The 16,680-nt window shown below is 43.7% G+C and overlaps 1 protein-coding gene across 2 annotated transcripts in view; it reads left to right on the forward strand.

Moving 5' to 3' along the window:
- The window catches only part of Trank1 (tetratricopeptide repeat and ankyrin repeat containing 1), an 83,111-nt gene that overhangs the window by 37,831 nt on the left and 28,600 nt on the right, over positions 1-16,680 (forward strand). For both annotated transcript variants that reach the window (XM_029481802.1, XM_021172715.2), the window contains exons 9-11: positions 10,712-10,966; positions 12,396-12,572; positions 13,149-16,022. In XM_029481802.1, the coding sequence (XP_029337662.1) occupies positions 10,712-10,966; positions 12,396-12,572; positions 13,149-16,022 (3,306 nt within the window). The remainder of the gene's footprint in view (positions 1-10,711; positions 10,967-12,395; positions 12,573-13,148; positions 16,023-16,680) is intronic.

Below are 16,680 nucleotides of genomic sequence, written 5' to 3' on the forward strand. Positions count from 1 at the left end.
TGGGTATCCTAAGTTTCTGGGCTAATATCCACTTATCAGTGAGTACATATTGTGTGAGTTCCTTTGTGATTGGGTTACCTCACTCAGGATGATGCCCTGGACTCATGCATGACCCTTATACTTCCTGTTACCTAGAGATGTCTTTCTCGGTTTGCAAGAATTCCTACACGAGTTAAGTTGTTTAGGGAGGAAGCATGAATGGTAAAGTTATGGAGTGTTTGAAACTGTCTTTCTCTTCATATTGGTTACTAATTTGGATATAGTTATCCCGTTTTATTGACAGCAGCTTGCCCTTGCCTTGCCCTGTCTTGTCGCCAGCCCCATGATTAGCCATCAGGAACCCGCCTTCATTTAGTGGCAGCCTTTTCTGGTATATTTGTGAATCCATTGTATCTTTAGATTTATACAATATTCTATAAAATTGTGTGACAACTTTGAAAAAATTATTTAATTTCCTTCTAGCCTCTGTTGCCACCGATCAGACGTCTGATGTTAGTCATTTTTTTTCCTTTTCTAGAACATTCCGTGTCCTTGAGTTCTGAAATTTCCTTGGAATATATATCAGGATGGAGGTCTTTACTTATTCTTCTGTGACACTTGCTAGTTTGTTTCCATCTAATCTGCCTTTCCTAGCTCAGGGAAAATATTTCCTATCATTTTATCTGCCCCCCCTTTCTACTATTGAGTCATTGGCTGGATTTGCCAGTTGTGTGTTTATCTACTTCCCTCTCTCATGCATACACTTGATTCTTCAGCTTTTCCTGTTAATAATCCCCATTGTTTACTGCTACAATTTAAGATTTGGAAAACCATGATTTTAATTTCTAAGAATTCTTTCTTGTTTTGATTTTTTTTCTTGAGAAATTTTATTTTATGTGTATGACTGTTTTGCATGCATGCATATCATTGCACCTCGGTGTGCCTGCTGCTCTCAGAGGCCAGAAGAGAGTATTAGATCCACAGAAACTAGAGTTACACATGGTTGTGAGCTGCCTTGTGGGTGCTGGGATTGAACCCAGGTTCTCTAGCAGGGCAGCCAGTGCTTTTAGAAGCTGAACCTTCTCTCCAGCATGCTTCTTACTATAGTGGATCTCACCTGCGTCATCTTGGATTACATTCGAGGATATATCCCCCACCCGGGATTATTTCTGTTACTTTTGAGATTTTGCTCTTCTGTTTCCTGCTTCTCCCTGATGCTATTGTTTCCTCTTAACCATCTCTCCATTCTTCTGCCTCTTACATTTGTAAATGGAAGATTAGATGAAATGGTTGCTGTTTGTATCCCCGAGGTATTTAAATTCCTCAGAAAGACCCATCCTCTCCCTTGTACGGGGAAATGAAGGCCGCCTTGGGAGACAGTCTGATGTCATCTCAGGATTTTGGAATTGGCAGAGTTTAATGAGGTTTTTGAAAGATTTATTTATTATTTTGTTTTACGGGTGTGAGTGTTTTACCTACAGGGGTGTAAGTGCACCATGTAGATGTAGTTCCCCAAGAGTCTAGACAAGGGTGTCAGATCCCCTTGAACTGGAGTTACAGGTGACTGTGTTGGAGATGGGAATCAAACCTGGGTACTCTTGGAGAACAATAAGTATTTTTAACCCCCTGGGCTAGCTCTTCAGCTTCCATAAGGTAATTTTTGTTGTTGTTGTTGTTGGGGAGATTGTTTTAGCTTTTACTTACTATTTAAAGTCCCTTCTGTTGTGTTCTTGAGGCCATGATAATAAGAAGAGGGAAACATTTGTGGCATCTCAATCCTCCCTCCTTCCCATGGATGCCCACCCTTCAGACTGTGATAGACCAGGTTTTTTTTTTTTACTGTATTCATGTTTTAAGAAATTGAGATTTTTCTCCCTCTGTAGGGCAGTGTAATTAACCAACAATTGTGACATGCTTTCTGATAGCTTGTTTATATAATCTCAGTTTCAGAATGGCCCTCCCAATTCTAGAAATCTAAAGTATCAAAAGAGGTTACTCTGCCTATGAATTTTGAAGTTTTAGGATAACTAAAAAGGACTGTTAGTAGATTGAAGTGGCTGACATGTTTACAAAATATTATTAATTCTTGTCTTAATTCTTAGAATAGCTCAAATGTAGTTTTTTAATGGAGCCTTTTAACATCATCTAACCCTAAAAGCATTTTATCTGAGTCAGGCTTTATTTATTTTTCGTGATGCTGGGGTTGGAACCCAGAGCCTTATCCTTGCTAAGTAGTGCTTACCTCTGAGCCATACCCTAACTCTGAGACAGCCTTCCTCCTGCTCTTCTCTGACATTAATTAAGTAGCTGGTTTTGGAACCAAGAGACTAGGCTCAGTGGACTCTATGCTTGTCTTCATTGTGCTCACAGGGTTAAGTTGTACTCACTGGCAGGAAAGATGCAGAAGAGGGATGCAGAGTATTCCAGGACTGCTAGCTGTCTCCCCAGGCAGCCTGGTAGCAGTGCTTGCAGTCCAATGCAGAGCTCTAGTTCTCAGTTGGTCCCAGCTCTCACCGGACCCAGCTCTCAGTACTGATTGTGCAGAAGTGTCTTAGAACATTGAGTATGGAGGTATTTCTTGCTATGATGAAATAGTGAAAGAACGACAATAGAGAAACACAGAATTAAAAGTGAAAATATAAAAGGATCTAATCAAGCAAGAAAAGGAAGTTAGTGGCAGGAAGGGATTGTAAATTGAGTTCTCCTGTATTTATCAAAGTGTCCTCCTACAAGTTTGTCCTTGAATGCAGTTCTGAGGAGGATGACATACCACACATCCCTTTGAAGGTATATAGCTGCCTGGAGTTGCCTACATCTATTTTGTTTTTAAGATTTTTCCCTTTGTACAATTTAAATAATGAGAATGGAATAGTTTTTTTTTTAAATCAGCTCCATGTAATGTGATGTCTGAGGAGATGGACGTGTTCTGTGTCTCTAGTCTCATGATAGCCATTAGTCACATATGGCTATTAATGTATATGGTTTATGTATTTATATAAGTAAGCTAATGGTCACTGTATCTGACTACTTTTAAATTTTAGCCCTTCAAGAGGCCTTTATATCCAAACAGGAGTTGAGAAGATGAAGAAGCCAAGGAAAAGGGTGTTGGGGTACTGGCGTGAAGATGAATCTAACTTTACTAGTGTGGGCTCTACCTCCACATTGTCATCAACTGAGAGGACAAGTAAAAGTACTAGTTTGTGGAGAATCCGCCCTGTGGGCTCGTGAATCCATCTTGATCAGTCTGCTGTGTGATCCGATGAGTTTTTACACGTGTGGTCCTGAGCTCAGCATTGTAAGGACAGGGCTTGTTGGTTTTGTACCTGGATGAATGAACACGCTTACAGAACAGGACTGACAACGCTTTCTCCATTTACTGTTTCTGTACATTGTGGACACCATTTACTGCTGGTGGGACTGATCTCTTTGGATAGTGTGGTCTTTGGCATCAAGTGAGAAACACATGATTTTGCTCAATATTTCTACTGTTCTCAAGACCAGATACTTCTCAATGTTGGTTTGGGAAGTTAAGAGGAACACTAGATTCAGCATTTCTCACCTCTCACCAGGGAATGCCATTTTGAGCAATAAAGCTTTAATCTTGATCAATCAAGATTGTAAAATTGTCTTTGACAGCTCTTGATGGCCACCACCAGATGGCATCCTGTCCATGTGCTCTGGTTGCTGCTGCTAGGCCTTTTCTTAGGACTAGGACCAGGAGCCTTTATCTGCTGCTGCCTGTGATCTCATACCCACCCCAGGCTTTGCCTAATGAGCTCGGGTCCAGCTCTGAAGGGGAGCTGGCTGTTTTTTGCCAGGAGAGCGCCCCTTGTCAGTGAGTGCAGCCGCAGGCTGTGGTTCTAGGATGTCAGTTATGTTTCCTCTTTTTTTGTAAACTAGAATTTTAAAGAAAATTCATGAAATGTAGGAAAGCAAATACTAATTTCCCGTGGATTCGCCTATCAGGAAACTTGATGGGTCTGGGAACTGGTCATTTAGTCTGTTATTCTATGTGTAGGTATTTGGTTTTCCTTTTCTTTTATAAATTGGGACTGATATGTTAGCTTGAGTCAACTGTGTGTAATAAAACTTATTAGTTTTGTCTTTTATACCTTGAGTGTAGTCTTTGGGTAAAACTGAAGTCTCTTTTTGAAATGATTTGTGTCTATTTTTGACAAATTCTGAGCTCTATTGCAATTTCAGAAGTTCTTTTAAATTTTGATTTCAAATATTTTTATTTTTATTAACTAGATATGATCACTGTAGAAAATTTGTAAAAATGGGATTTTGTGTACCAACACCAATGTGTTGTTAATTATTCTTTGGTATATTTTCATTTTGCCTTTCTTGCTTATGTTTAAGCCAATAGTCATCTTTTAAAAAAATCTTTGATTACAGCATACAAACAATTTTGTTTTCTGATGTTTCTTTTGTTTCATACTAAGCTTATGGAACTTTTGAAAAAAGGAACAGAAATCTTACATAATAAAGAAACACCTGCAGCCTTCATTCAGGGACACCATTTGTCACATTTAGAATGGCCCTTCTAAACCTCTGTGTTGTTTATAACATTTTATGACCCCTGCCTCACAAGCTGGAGGTTTTCCAGTCTGCAGCTGCCTTCTTAACTAGTCTATATCCTGCAATCATAGCTTGGCTTGGCTTGGTTTTTTTTTTCCTGTTTATTTTCCTGTGACTTTTATGTTAACCTAATTTTCCTGTGGGAAGAATGATCTTCCTGAAAGGCTTTTTAAAGGTACTGCGCAGGGAGAAGTGGCAAACTCCCGCCAGCTTGGTAGGAAACTGTTGGTTTCGCTGTAGTTGTAGGTTTTAGGATGCAGGTAAGAGGCAAATTCAATATTACCAGCCAGTCTCCTTAACGCCACACATATTTTCTGTCTTAGATGGGCTTTAAGGTGTGGGGCCTTTGATAGTTGTTGTGTAGTATGTGACATGGTGACTCACACCTCCTGCTGCCTCACACCTGAGGCTCTATGATTAGGAGTCCCTGGGTATTTACCACAGAAGTTGGCATATATATGTTTCTGCCTTTTTGACTTTATTTGTTGAAGTGGGATCCAGGTGTGTGGAGAAGGCATAGCAGATAATATAACTCTGCCTGGACTTCCTCTGGTCTCTTAAGCATTCTGTGAGCCCCTGACATTGATAGGCTTTCACTTTGACTTTGGGCTCATGAAAACTGTTTTGTTCATGTGCCTTAAAGTTTTTGTAGTGCTATCAATAAAAGCTGGTGCTGAAATAATTTTTATATGCTACAGTCATTTGTCTCTTCTGTAGATATTGGCTGAGGTTGTTTAGGCTATTGTAAAATTGAATGCTTCTTTTTTTTTTCCTTTCTGAGCAAATCAGGAAACAATCCTAAAAGAACTTTAGATGGTAAACCTTAGATAATTATGGAAGGTTTTAGCTTCTAAATAGTTAAAGTTCAGCATTTAAAAACTTGGGGTATGTGTTGGGTTTTATAAAAAGATAAGGAGAGAGAATATGTTTGGTGGATGTGTAGTCAGGTGTGGGGGAAGAGGGTACCTCTGTGGGCCCATGCTGAGGCATAGAGTAGAGTCTATTCAGGGCATGGGGAGGGGAGTTGAGAGGGTAGGAGAGGGAGAGAGAAAGGGGGGAGAGGGAGAGGGAGAGGGAGAGGGAGAGAGAGAGAGAGAGAGAAAGAGAGAGAGAGAGAGAGAGAGAGAGAGAGAGGAGAGAGAAGGGGGCAAGCAGCAAGTCAGGCACACCTGGTTGTTGCCAGGTAACTGTGGGGTGGAGCCTGGACAAAATGCCAGAAAAATTAGAAAGAGGTGATGGTGGAGCAGGAATATGGTCCTTGTGATCTTTAGCTGCTTCCCGCGGACTTTGGGGTGACATGTCTCTAAGAAACCTAGGAAAATGGAGATGGGGTGTTGGTCCAGTCTTAGGAGAGTTAACTGTTTCCTTGCTGTCCAGGGTCTGTGGGACCATCTGTGGATAGATCAGAAGGAGCAGGTCCAGTAGAAGTGCCTGTGAGAGAAGATTGGAGCATATGGAGGTTGCTTCTCTGGAGCTGTCCTGGATTGCAATAAATGCCTGGACACACACACACACACACACACACACACACACACACACACACACACACACATTATAGGTAGAGAATAAAGTACATTTGGGAGAAAGAAATTTTTTCTTAGGTGTACATTTGAAACCCTTTGAAACCCTTAGGTCTTGTGGTTGGGGGTGAGTCCCAATTTCAGGAACAGGAGAGGATTCCCACCCTCTGAAATAGGTAGTAAGTGGGAACTTTAGGCTATTGATTAGCAGATGTACTTATTTGGAGTGGCACATGCCTTTGACCTCAGTATTCAGGAGGCAGAGACAGGCAGATTTTTGTGAATTCGACACCAGCCTGGTCTACACAGTAAGTTACAGACCAGACAGGGATGCATAATGAGACTCTGTCAAAAAAAAAGGGACTAAAGATGTAGCTCAGTTGTAGAATGCTTACCTAACAAGAATAAAGCCCTGAGTTCCATCCCTGAATCAGCTTCCTAAGGGTGAGATGTGTAAACTTTACTGAGTATTCAAGAAAGGATGGCTAGAAAACTCCCAAATGTTTTTCAGGGTATGTCACATGTCACAGTAGTTATAGCTGAAGCTTTGTACTGGACGTGGCTCCACCATTAGTCAGATGTGTGACCTTGGACTAATCGGTTGTTTCCGGTACTTTCACCCTGTCCCCCTCTCCCTTTGCCCCATCGAGGAGCCAACTGCATGATGTAACCAGCCCATCTTCCCTCACTAAAATGTTCATCCCCAGTAGCTGTTAGGGTGAGTCGAGGTAAGATGGGTTATATATAAGGTGAGCCAAGTTTTATATATCAATGGCACACCCCAGACTCTAGGATGGGACCACCTCCTTTGAGGTCTTAGATTTTGGGTAATCACATGGAGGGAGTCTTTGGGCTTAAGCATGAACTGACTTGTCCTCGTGTAAACTTACTAGTAGCTGGCCTTTGCTACTTGTGGGTTCTTCTTTTTCCCATCCTTCATTCTGGTTTCACCCCGTATCACTAGATAGGAGAGAAGGAAGGATAGAGGGGAAAGAGAGATAGAGGCCTCTGAATCTAATCTCTTTCCTTTTGTTTCTTCTATGAGCACAACTACTAAGAAACCCCAACCACCCCCAAATCCTGAACAACCAACAACCATCAACCCCGCCTATTGCTGCCCTAGCACTTATATACCCTCTGAAAAGTTCCCAGAATTCCACGTGTCACACAGTCACAGGGACTATCTGTAGCTGGAAAATCCATGCCTCTGCTGGAGCACTGGGCAGATCATGGCTGCTTCAGCTAGTTCAAACCAGCCCCAAATCCCACACCTTGGATTACAACAAAAACACTGTCGTATAATATTTCTGTGTTTTAAAAAGAAATCAAAATTCCAGAATTCTCAAAAATGTCACTACACTTACTCAACGTTGTAAAAGTAAAACTTAAATTATTGGAGTCTGGCAATAACTCTTCCAAAGGCTATAGGTGGGAATGCTACTTCTTGAAAGCCCTTTGCATTTCATCATCTGTGGCCCCGGCCTCCTTACTTCTCGGAGGGCTGTGTGTGCTGTTGTGCTCCCTCTGGCTAGTTCCACCCCTCCCCCCAACTCAAACTGGCTTAAGTTGTTTTTAAAAATATTTTGACTTATATGCTAGAAATGTCCCAATTGGCTTCATTGTCGCCTGGATCCATTTTCTTCTATCTTCAACCCGGCCCGTCCTCTGGCCAGCTTTCATCTTAGACTTAGTGGAACCAGATCCAGGCCTCTGACCCCTGACTTATCAGCATATGTGGATCTGTGTTCCCACATCCCTCTCGAAACCATTTGAACATCCTGCGCCCAAGACTTCATTTTTGATCTTACCAGCTGAACCAGTGACTGGCCAGGATGACAGTCTTGACTGACTCAGGCCTAACTCCTTCACCTCCGCAGGGAGTGTGCTGCTCCCAGAAGACACGAGCAGATTCTGACGGTCAGAACTGCTGGGGTCTATTTTAAAAGTTTGCCTTTATACTTTGTTCTGACCCTTATTAAAGAAAGATGAAAGACTAACCTGTACTTAATTTCTCTTGTTGTATTAATTGAGTATTCATTTCAAAGATTTAGAAAAAGGTGGAAAGCAAGAGCCAGCAAGTACAAATCAAGTTTATTTTATCTTCATCTCTCCCATCTGCTCTAGTTGGGAGAAGAGCAATCACAGGAACCCTTTCTGGAGTGGCTCATTTCTTACTCAGCGTTTTCAGTGATGCGACTGTCAGACCGAGTACAGAGGACCTCGTATATTTGAATTTCAGATGAACACATTTTTTCAGTGTAAATATATCCCCAGTATTATATGAACTCTACTAAAAAGTTGCTTGTTCATTTGAGATTCTAAAAAGCAGTGGCATATACCTGTAATCAATACCAGCTTCTTAAGGGTCTGAGGTAGGATGAGCCCTGTCTGGACTATATAGTGCATTCAAACTCAGCCCATGCAATTCAATATATATATATATATATATATATATATATATATATATATATTTTTTTTTTTTAAAGGGTCAGTTTTCCCCATCCTCACTCCTTGCCATGTGGTCATGAGAGCAGGAGAGCTAGCCCTGCCCCCAACCTTCTTCAGGCTCTGCTCCTTGCCTAGGCAGCAGAGTAGAGCTGGCCCTGGATGTGGGGGTTGCAGGTGAGCCAGCCCCAAGGTCATGATGACATGAGTGTGATCGAGGTGCATGATGTGAGTTCACACACACACACACACACACACACACACACACACACATACACACACATCAGTAAGAAGTTTTTAAAAATCTTTAAAAACAAACAAACAAACAAACAAGGGCCAGGAGTATAGCTCAGTGGTAGTGCCTACCTATATGTACCTATAGGTACCCTTTGTTCTACCTCTAGTACTAAGAGAGGGATTGAGGAAGGGGTGCAGGGAAAGAGGGAATGAATTAAAATCAACTGGCATTCTTTATTCTTTGCAATTTTAAAATTACAATTTTTTTCTTGGACAAATGGATGTACCTGGAGGATATCATCCTTAGTGAGGTAACCCAATCACAAAAGAAGTCATTAGATATGCACTCACTGATAAGTGGATATTAGCTCAGAAACATAGAACACCCAAGATACAATTTGCAAAACACAAGAAAATCAAGAAGAGGGAAAACCAATGGGTGGATACTTCATTCCTCCTTAGAATAGGGAGCAAAATACCCATGAAAGGAGTAACAGAGACAAAGTTTGGAGCTAAGACGAAAGGATGGACTATCCAGAGACTACCCCACCCAGGGATCCATCCCATAATCAGCCACCGAACCCAGACACTATTGCATATGCCAGAAAGATTTTGCTGAAGGGACCCTGTTATAGCTGTCTCATATGAGGCTATGCCAGTGCCTGGCAAATACAGAAGTGGATGCTCACAGTCATCTATAAGATGGAACACAGGGCCCCCAATGGAGAAGCTAGAGAAAGCACCTAAGGAGCTGAAGGAGTCTGCATTCCTATAGTTGGAACAACATGATGAACTAACCAGTACCCCCAGAGCTCGTGTCTCTAGCTGCATATGTAGCAGAAGATGGCCTAGTTGGCCATCATTGGGAAGAGAGGCCCCTTGGTATTGCAAACTTTATATGCCCAAGTACAGGGGAATGCCAGGGCCAAGAAGCGGGAGTGGGTGGGTAGGGGAGCAGGGCGGGGGAAGGGTATAGGGAACTTTCGGGATAGCATTTGAAGTGTATATAAAGAAAATATCTAATAAAAAATAAATTTAAAAAATTGCAATTTTTTATCAGTCAGGGGACACACATATAGAGGTCACAGGACAACTTGTAGGAGTCAATCTTCCGCCATGCAGGTCCTGGGGTCACACTCAAATCATAGGGTTTGGTGACAAGTGCCTTTCCTCACTGAGTCGTCCTGCCAGTTCCATCTATATAGTAAATTTGACAGTCTTCTTAATGCGGAAGCATATTTAATCTTTTTCTAACCTTAAGACTCACCAATATCATGAAAGGGGATAGTCATCAGCTCTGTCTACTCATCAAGGGTCAGATGGAAATACTCACGTCCCATGTCAGTTAGGGACTGAAGACCAAGGAAGGCACTGCTGTCTCATCTCTAACACTTCTTGGATTTCCAGCTCTTCTATCATACTTCCCTGTAATTCAGTGTTTATGAATAGAGTATACTCTCAATGTTATGAAAAATTGAAGGCAGGCCTTTCCTAACTCAAGTATTTGTCCTGAACCAAGCATTCTGTCTTCACAAACATCGTAATTCTGGACTCTGTCTTCTTCACTGGGTGTTTTTAGTCTTGATCCTGGAGCTCCTTTGTCAACGCCTGTTTTGATGTTCCTGCATGGCTAAGTAACTTGTCCAAAGTAATCCATTATTCCTTCATAAAACTTACACAGTACTTAAAAGTTTTGACTTATAAGCTACTTTAATTATGTGTACATATAGGATTGTATATATATATATATATAGGATTGTATATAATATTGTATATAATATTGTATGTATTATGTGTACATATAGGATTGTATATATATATATAGGATTGTATATAATATTGTATATAATATTGTATGTATTATATGTACATATAGGATTGTAGTCGGGTGAGGAAGAGAAATCATATGAACCATTTTTGGAGTATAGTTTATTTTTATTTTTTGAAAGAAATTCCTGCTGGCCTGGTTTGTGACGTTAACGGAGACTGTGCCACCACCTTCATCAAATTCTTACTGGAAAGACAGAAGTGGCCTGAAGTGCTTCTGCTCCTCACCCGCAAAGTCAGCGGGCAGCCTCAGCTCAGAAATGGCGTCATCAAGGATTGTGACCTCTCGGACCTGGACATCTGTACTGTCATTCCCCATCTCAGCTCCTGGGACCAGAGGAAGACCCAGCTTCTGAGCCGCCTGATTGACAGTGGAGGTGAGTGTGCGCCGTGACTTGTCTGGACAGTCTCAACTACACACCAGCTGTCCCTCCTTTCAAGAAACCAGCACATTTTACCTCCTTTTCTCCCCGTGAAACAGTGAAGGCTTCAAGTGAGTTGGTGTGAGGAATGCTGTAGTCTTGTGAATCCCAGATAGTCCTTTCCTAGTTTTCTCCTATGTGGGGAGCATCATGTGTGTGGAGGGTCCTTGGCCTTTGCTCCTCCCAGTGGTCAATTCTATTTGGCTTTTGGCTAAACCGTTTTTCTACCCTGGATGCATTATGTGGACGTTTGTCCACTCTTGGGGCATTCTTTCCTAATCAGTAGACTGGGATTTTATGATGCTTGTTTATAGAGAAATAGCCAAGTAGTTCATGGGTGGAAACATTGGATATTCTAGTAAGAGGATCCATTGGTTAGCTGTGTGTCTGGAATGTGCAGGACATTGCACTAGATTGGATTTAATTAAAAAAGAAATCAGAAATATCAGCCTCTTGCTACCTGTATTCCCCACATGACCACTCTTGTCCTACCAGATGTGTGACCTTGCGCAGGCTGTCACACCCTTACCCATTTATAAAATGGGAATCTCTTCAGTCTATATTTCTTAGAGCTGCTTTATACATTAAATGAGCTTGTGTGTGCAGGCTTTTGGAAGAGGACCTCAGCTGTGTGGTTTTCTTCTTTGTGTTGTAATCTTTCATAGAGAGTAGTAGCACCCTGGTCCCTGGCTTCCCAACTGTGCACTCAGCACAGAGCCTCTAGGCATTGGCTCCACTCACAGGGAGATGGAGTGCCTTTTACAAGTGATTTCTTTAGGCCCCTTCCTTGTGTGTGCTGCCCTCTCAGAAGTGACTGCTGTGACGGAATTCCTGTTTTATTCTTTGATTTAGCTAACACTCACAGATCATCTCCAGCATCAGGTGCTAGTATAGCAGGGCTGCAGATTTACAGGGATGGGCTGCCTCCGGGTGCAGGTTATGGAGGCTGCAGTGCAAAGGGAGTTTGGATGAGCTCAAAAGAAGGTGAGGCGGTGAGTGGAATGGAGGTGTGTCAGGGAGGGGAGAAGCAAAGATTTGGAAGTGTTCTGAGGTCCTGATTCCTGACTATGTCAGGGAGACGGTGTTAGGAGCGTTAAGATTTCCATTGTTCTTGTTCCCTGTACTCACTCCACGGTAGGAAGTGTGGTCCTGTGGTAGGACTAGAGGAAGGACAGGAGCAGCGGGAGGAGCCTGCCTAGAGAACATCATCCTTGAGGAGCAGGGGTTCCTTGAGGGCCTGGGGAGCCGTACTGCTCAGGAAGGTGGGGGACATCTTGGAAGTCAGATGGGCCCCTTGCCCTTGTCGTTGGTAGCAAGTCTGCCTCCTTCCAGGGTCCTGATGCTCTCTTTTCTGCCTCTTTCTCCCATTCTACTCCCCTTCCAGCGCTGCCTGAGGGTCTCCAAGACAGCCAGGACAGGCCACTTCTCATGTGCCTGAGACACGAGGACTTTGACTTAGCTTTTCTTCTCTTGACCAAGGGTGCAGACCCCCGCAGTGTTTCTCTCGTGGAAGGTGACACTCCTTTGCATGCAGCGCTCCACATCTTTCTGGACATTAACGGTAAGCCTCTTTTTTTAAGCAGTCTGTTTCTGGAGGAGGAAGCTGGATATTAGAACTGATTACTTGTTCTCTTATCTGGGAAAAAAATCTGAAGAAGCCCGTTTCCTGACCAGATCTAGTGACATTGTATATCTGTGAGTGATCAGATTACAGTGGGGGCTGGGGAGGGAGTTAAGTCCTAAAGTTGCCTGTAAGTAGCTTACCAATACTTTCCATGGATTTTTATCAGTTTGAACCCTGACTTAGAGGATCTTGCTATAATATCATCAGGTACTTTTAGGAGGCTCCATCGATTGCTGGGCTAGCAATTATTTGTTGACAGGGCTATCTTGTGCATGGCCTCTGCTTATTGGTTGCCAATATACCCTCCTGATTGTCACAACTAAACTGCCTCCACATGGCCATATTTCCCATGGGGCAGATTACCTTGGTTGAGAACATCATCATTTAATGTGTATCATCACGTCTTTGGAGAAAGAAGGTCAGTGTTGTATGATGCCTCAGATTGTTGTATGAGTCCTCTGTCCCCTGAGAAGGATGGCTTTGTACTCACAGGATTCTGTTTGTGTCTTTCAGCTGACATTGGCTTTAACTTCCTGAGCCACCTGTTGGACTTATTCTTGTCCAACCCTACCGAATTTTACTACCTTAATCCTAACGTCCAAGACAGCAACGGGAACACACTGATGCATCTCCTCTTCCAGAAGGGCATGCTGAAGCGCACGAAGAAGCTGATAGATCTACTGGTGAAGTTTGACATCAACTTCAACCTGAAGAACAAAGCAGGCAAGGCTGTTAGGCACCGGGTTAAGAAGAACGATGCTCTGCTTTTGGCTTGGAACAAAGCGCTGACTGAGAGCAGGCGGAAGAACCGCCAAGACCCAGCCGCCCACCTGGGGAGGCTCTCCAGATCTTCTGCCCCTGGCCATACACCTCAGCTCAAGTCCCAGACGTCCTTCAAGTCTTTGCCATGTGGTACTGCTGACAAAACCCTTCCTAAGGGGCTCACGGATAGTCTCCCTGATGTCCAGGTGAGCAGGCAGGAACCTGAAGCCGTCAGGACACGTTCTTTGAGGGACCGCCTCGTACAGGACATCACAGTTCTGATCCAGCAGGTGGAGCTGGGTGTGCCTCTCCCCGAGGACTCTCCTCAGCGAGACTCTCCCAAGGGAGCAGCGGGCACAGAAGGAAAGAAAGACAAACTCCAGAGAACCCAGAGGATGGGGAGCTCTGGCTGCAGTGGAAACAACCCTGTTGCCTCTGAGGCTGGGGATGGCGCTCAGGCAGGACCAGGGGCTTTACAGCTTGTTCCAGTTGGTAACAGATTGGAAGTAGCCAGTGATAATCAGGAGAACTGGACCATGCAGGAGATTCAAGGCTGTCTGCAAGACTTTGATAAGATGACCTGGGAGATTGAGTGTACTTCAGAAATGCTGAGGAAGCTGTCCAGTAAGGTTATGAGCAAAGTTATAAAGAAGAAAATAATCCTTGCCATCCAGCAGCTGGGAAATGGTGAGTGGACCCAGGGCCTGCAGAAGAGGCTGAAACACTCAAAAGGGAATATCCAGCTCTTTGAAGCAAAGCTGGACAAAGGTGCCAGGATGCTGTGGGAGCTTGCCATCGACTTCTCTGCTCGGTGCAGTGAGAACTCTGAGAAAATTATAGGTACGGAGCGGAACACCTACTCCCTGGAAAAGTCAGGGCGGGTCTATACAGAAATCATCCGCATCTGGGACATTGTCTTAGATCACTGCAAGCTGTCAGATTCCATCATGGCTATCTGCAGTGCCTACACCCGGGGCCTGTCCTGTGTCCTTCGAAAGAAGCTGAAGGGTATCAACAAAGGGCAGGTATCAGCTAACATGAAAATCCAAAAGCGGATACCCCGCTGCTATGTGGAAGACACAGAGGCTGAGAAGAGCTTAGAGCAGGTAGATCCTGAGTACTTTCCTCCAGCCAGTGCTGTGGAGACAGAGTACAACATCATGAAGTTCCACAGCTTCAGTACCAACATGGCCTTAAACATTCTCAATGATATGACAGCAACGGTGGAGTATCCATTCCGAGTGGGTGAGCTCGAGTACGCCGTGATTGACCTCAACCCTAAGCCCCTAGAGCCCATCATCCTCATTGGACGGAGCGGCACTGGAAAAACAACCTGTTGCTTGTACAGGCTTTGGAAGAAATTCCATGTTTACTGGGAGAAGGCTGAGCAGGCAGGAAGCCCATTGCTGTCCAAACAGATCTTGCCAAAGAGAAGGTTGGAAGTAGAACCAGGAAAAGAGGGTCCAGGTCGAGAGGAAGAAGAAAATGAGGAAGAGGAGGGTTCCATCAAAGTGGAAACAGTGGATGGTATAGATGAGGAGCAAGAGAGTGAAGCCTGTGCAGGAGGAGCCACAGTGGATCCAGCAGGGGACAGCCAAGGAGCAGAGGGATGTGTGCCGGACCACCCACACCAGCTGGAGCATCTACATCAGATCTTTGTGACTAAGAACCATGTCCTGTGCCAGGAGGTGCAAAGGAATTTTATTGAGCTCTCCAAGTCCACCAAGGCCACCAGTCACTATAAACCACTGGATCCCAACGTCCACAAACTCCAGGACCTGAGGGATGAAAACTTCCCTCTGTTTGTGACTTCTAAACAGCTTCTCCTCCTGCTGGATGCCTCTCTGCCAAAACCTTTTTTTCTGAGAAACGAAGATGGAAGCTTAAAAAGAACCATTGTAGGATGGTCCACACAGGAAGAGTTTACCATCCCCAGCTGGGAAGAGGATGATGAAGAGGTTGAGGCAGATGGGAACTACAGTGAGGAGGAGAAAGCTACAGAAACACAAACAGGGGACAGTGATCCCCGGGTGTATGTGACATTTGAGGTGTTCACCAATGAGATATGGCCCAAAATGATCAAAGGGAGAAGTTCCTACAACCCAGCACTGATTTGGAAAGAAATAAAATCATTCCTGAAGGGTTCTTTTGAGGCTCTTAGTTGTCCCCATGGGAGACTGACTGAAGAAGCCTATAAGAAATTAGGGAGGAAACGATCCCCCAATTTTAAGGAAGATCGGAGTGAGATCTACAGCCTCTTCTGCCTGTATCAACAGATCAGGTCCCAGAAAGGGTATTTTGATGAAGAGGATGTCCTGTACAACCTGTCCTGGAGACTGTCGAAGCTCAGGGTGCTCCCGTGGTCCATCCATGAGCTTTATGGTGATGAGATTCAGGACTTCACCCAAGCAGAGCTGGCACTGCTGATGAAATGCATCAATGACCCCAACGCCATGTTCCTTACTGGAGACACTGCCCAAAGCATAATGAAAGGCGTGGCTTTCCGTTTCAGTGACCTGCTCTCTCTGTTCCACTATGCCAGCAGAAACACAGTAGACAAACAATGTGCTGTTCGAAAGCCCAAGAGGATCCATCAGCTGTACCAGAATTACAGATCTCACTCAGGTACCTCGGGCCTTAGGGGAGGGGCTGGAGCATTGGCCTTGGGCTAAGTCTGTATCAGAAGAAAGAGCTAGTGGTTTGAAATTTGTTAGTTGATAATGCTCCCAAGCAAGTTAGGATTTTTGCCAGTACTTATCTGTAAATAGATCACTGAAGATGTAGTGATAGAAATGAATCTTAAATGACTGTGTATTCATGATGTAATAGACATTTCAGGAGAGCATTTAAAGTGCTATGTAGGCCTTTGCTAACTAACACTCCTTTGTAGTAGCACCAGTCATCTGGCCAGAGATCATTTGCTCTAGTGTGATAGAAATTGTTGATGACAAGAAGCACGTTCACAGTAGCAGGGAGTGACGGCAGGCAGGAGCCACAGCAGGTGGCACTGGGGACTTGCACAGAAGTCCTGCTGGCATTAAGTGGTAGGACCTTTAACTCTAAAAATGTTACAGCTCTAGTGTAGGCCTGGGAAGTCAATTCTTTTTCTTTTTAATTTGAAATTTAAGTAAATTTAAATATAAGTATATCACTTAGCCCTGATTATGCTCCCCAAGTCTCCCATCTGCCCCCTCTTACTCTCAAATTCATGGCCTCTTTTTCTTTAATGATTATTCTCTCTCTCTCTCTCTCTCTCTCTCTCTCTCTCTCTCTCTCTCTCTCT

This window comes from Mus caroli, chromosome 9 (genome assembly GCF_900094665.2).
Source record: "Mus caroli chromosome 9, CAROLI_EIJ_v1.1, whole genome shotgun sequence".
Classification (NCBI taxonomy): Eukaryota; Metazoa; Chordata; class Mammalia; order Rodentia; family Muridae; genus Mus; species Mus caroli.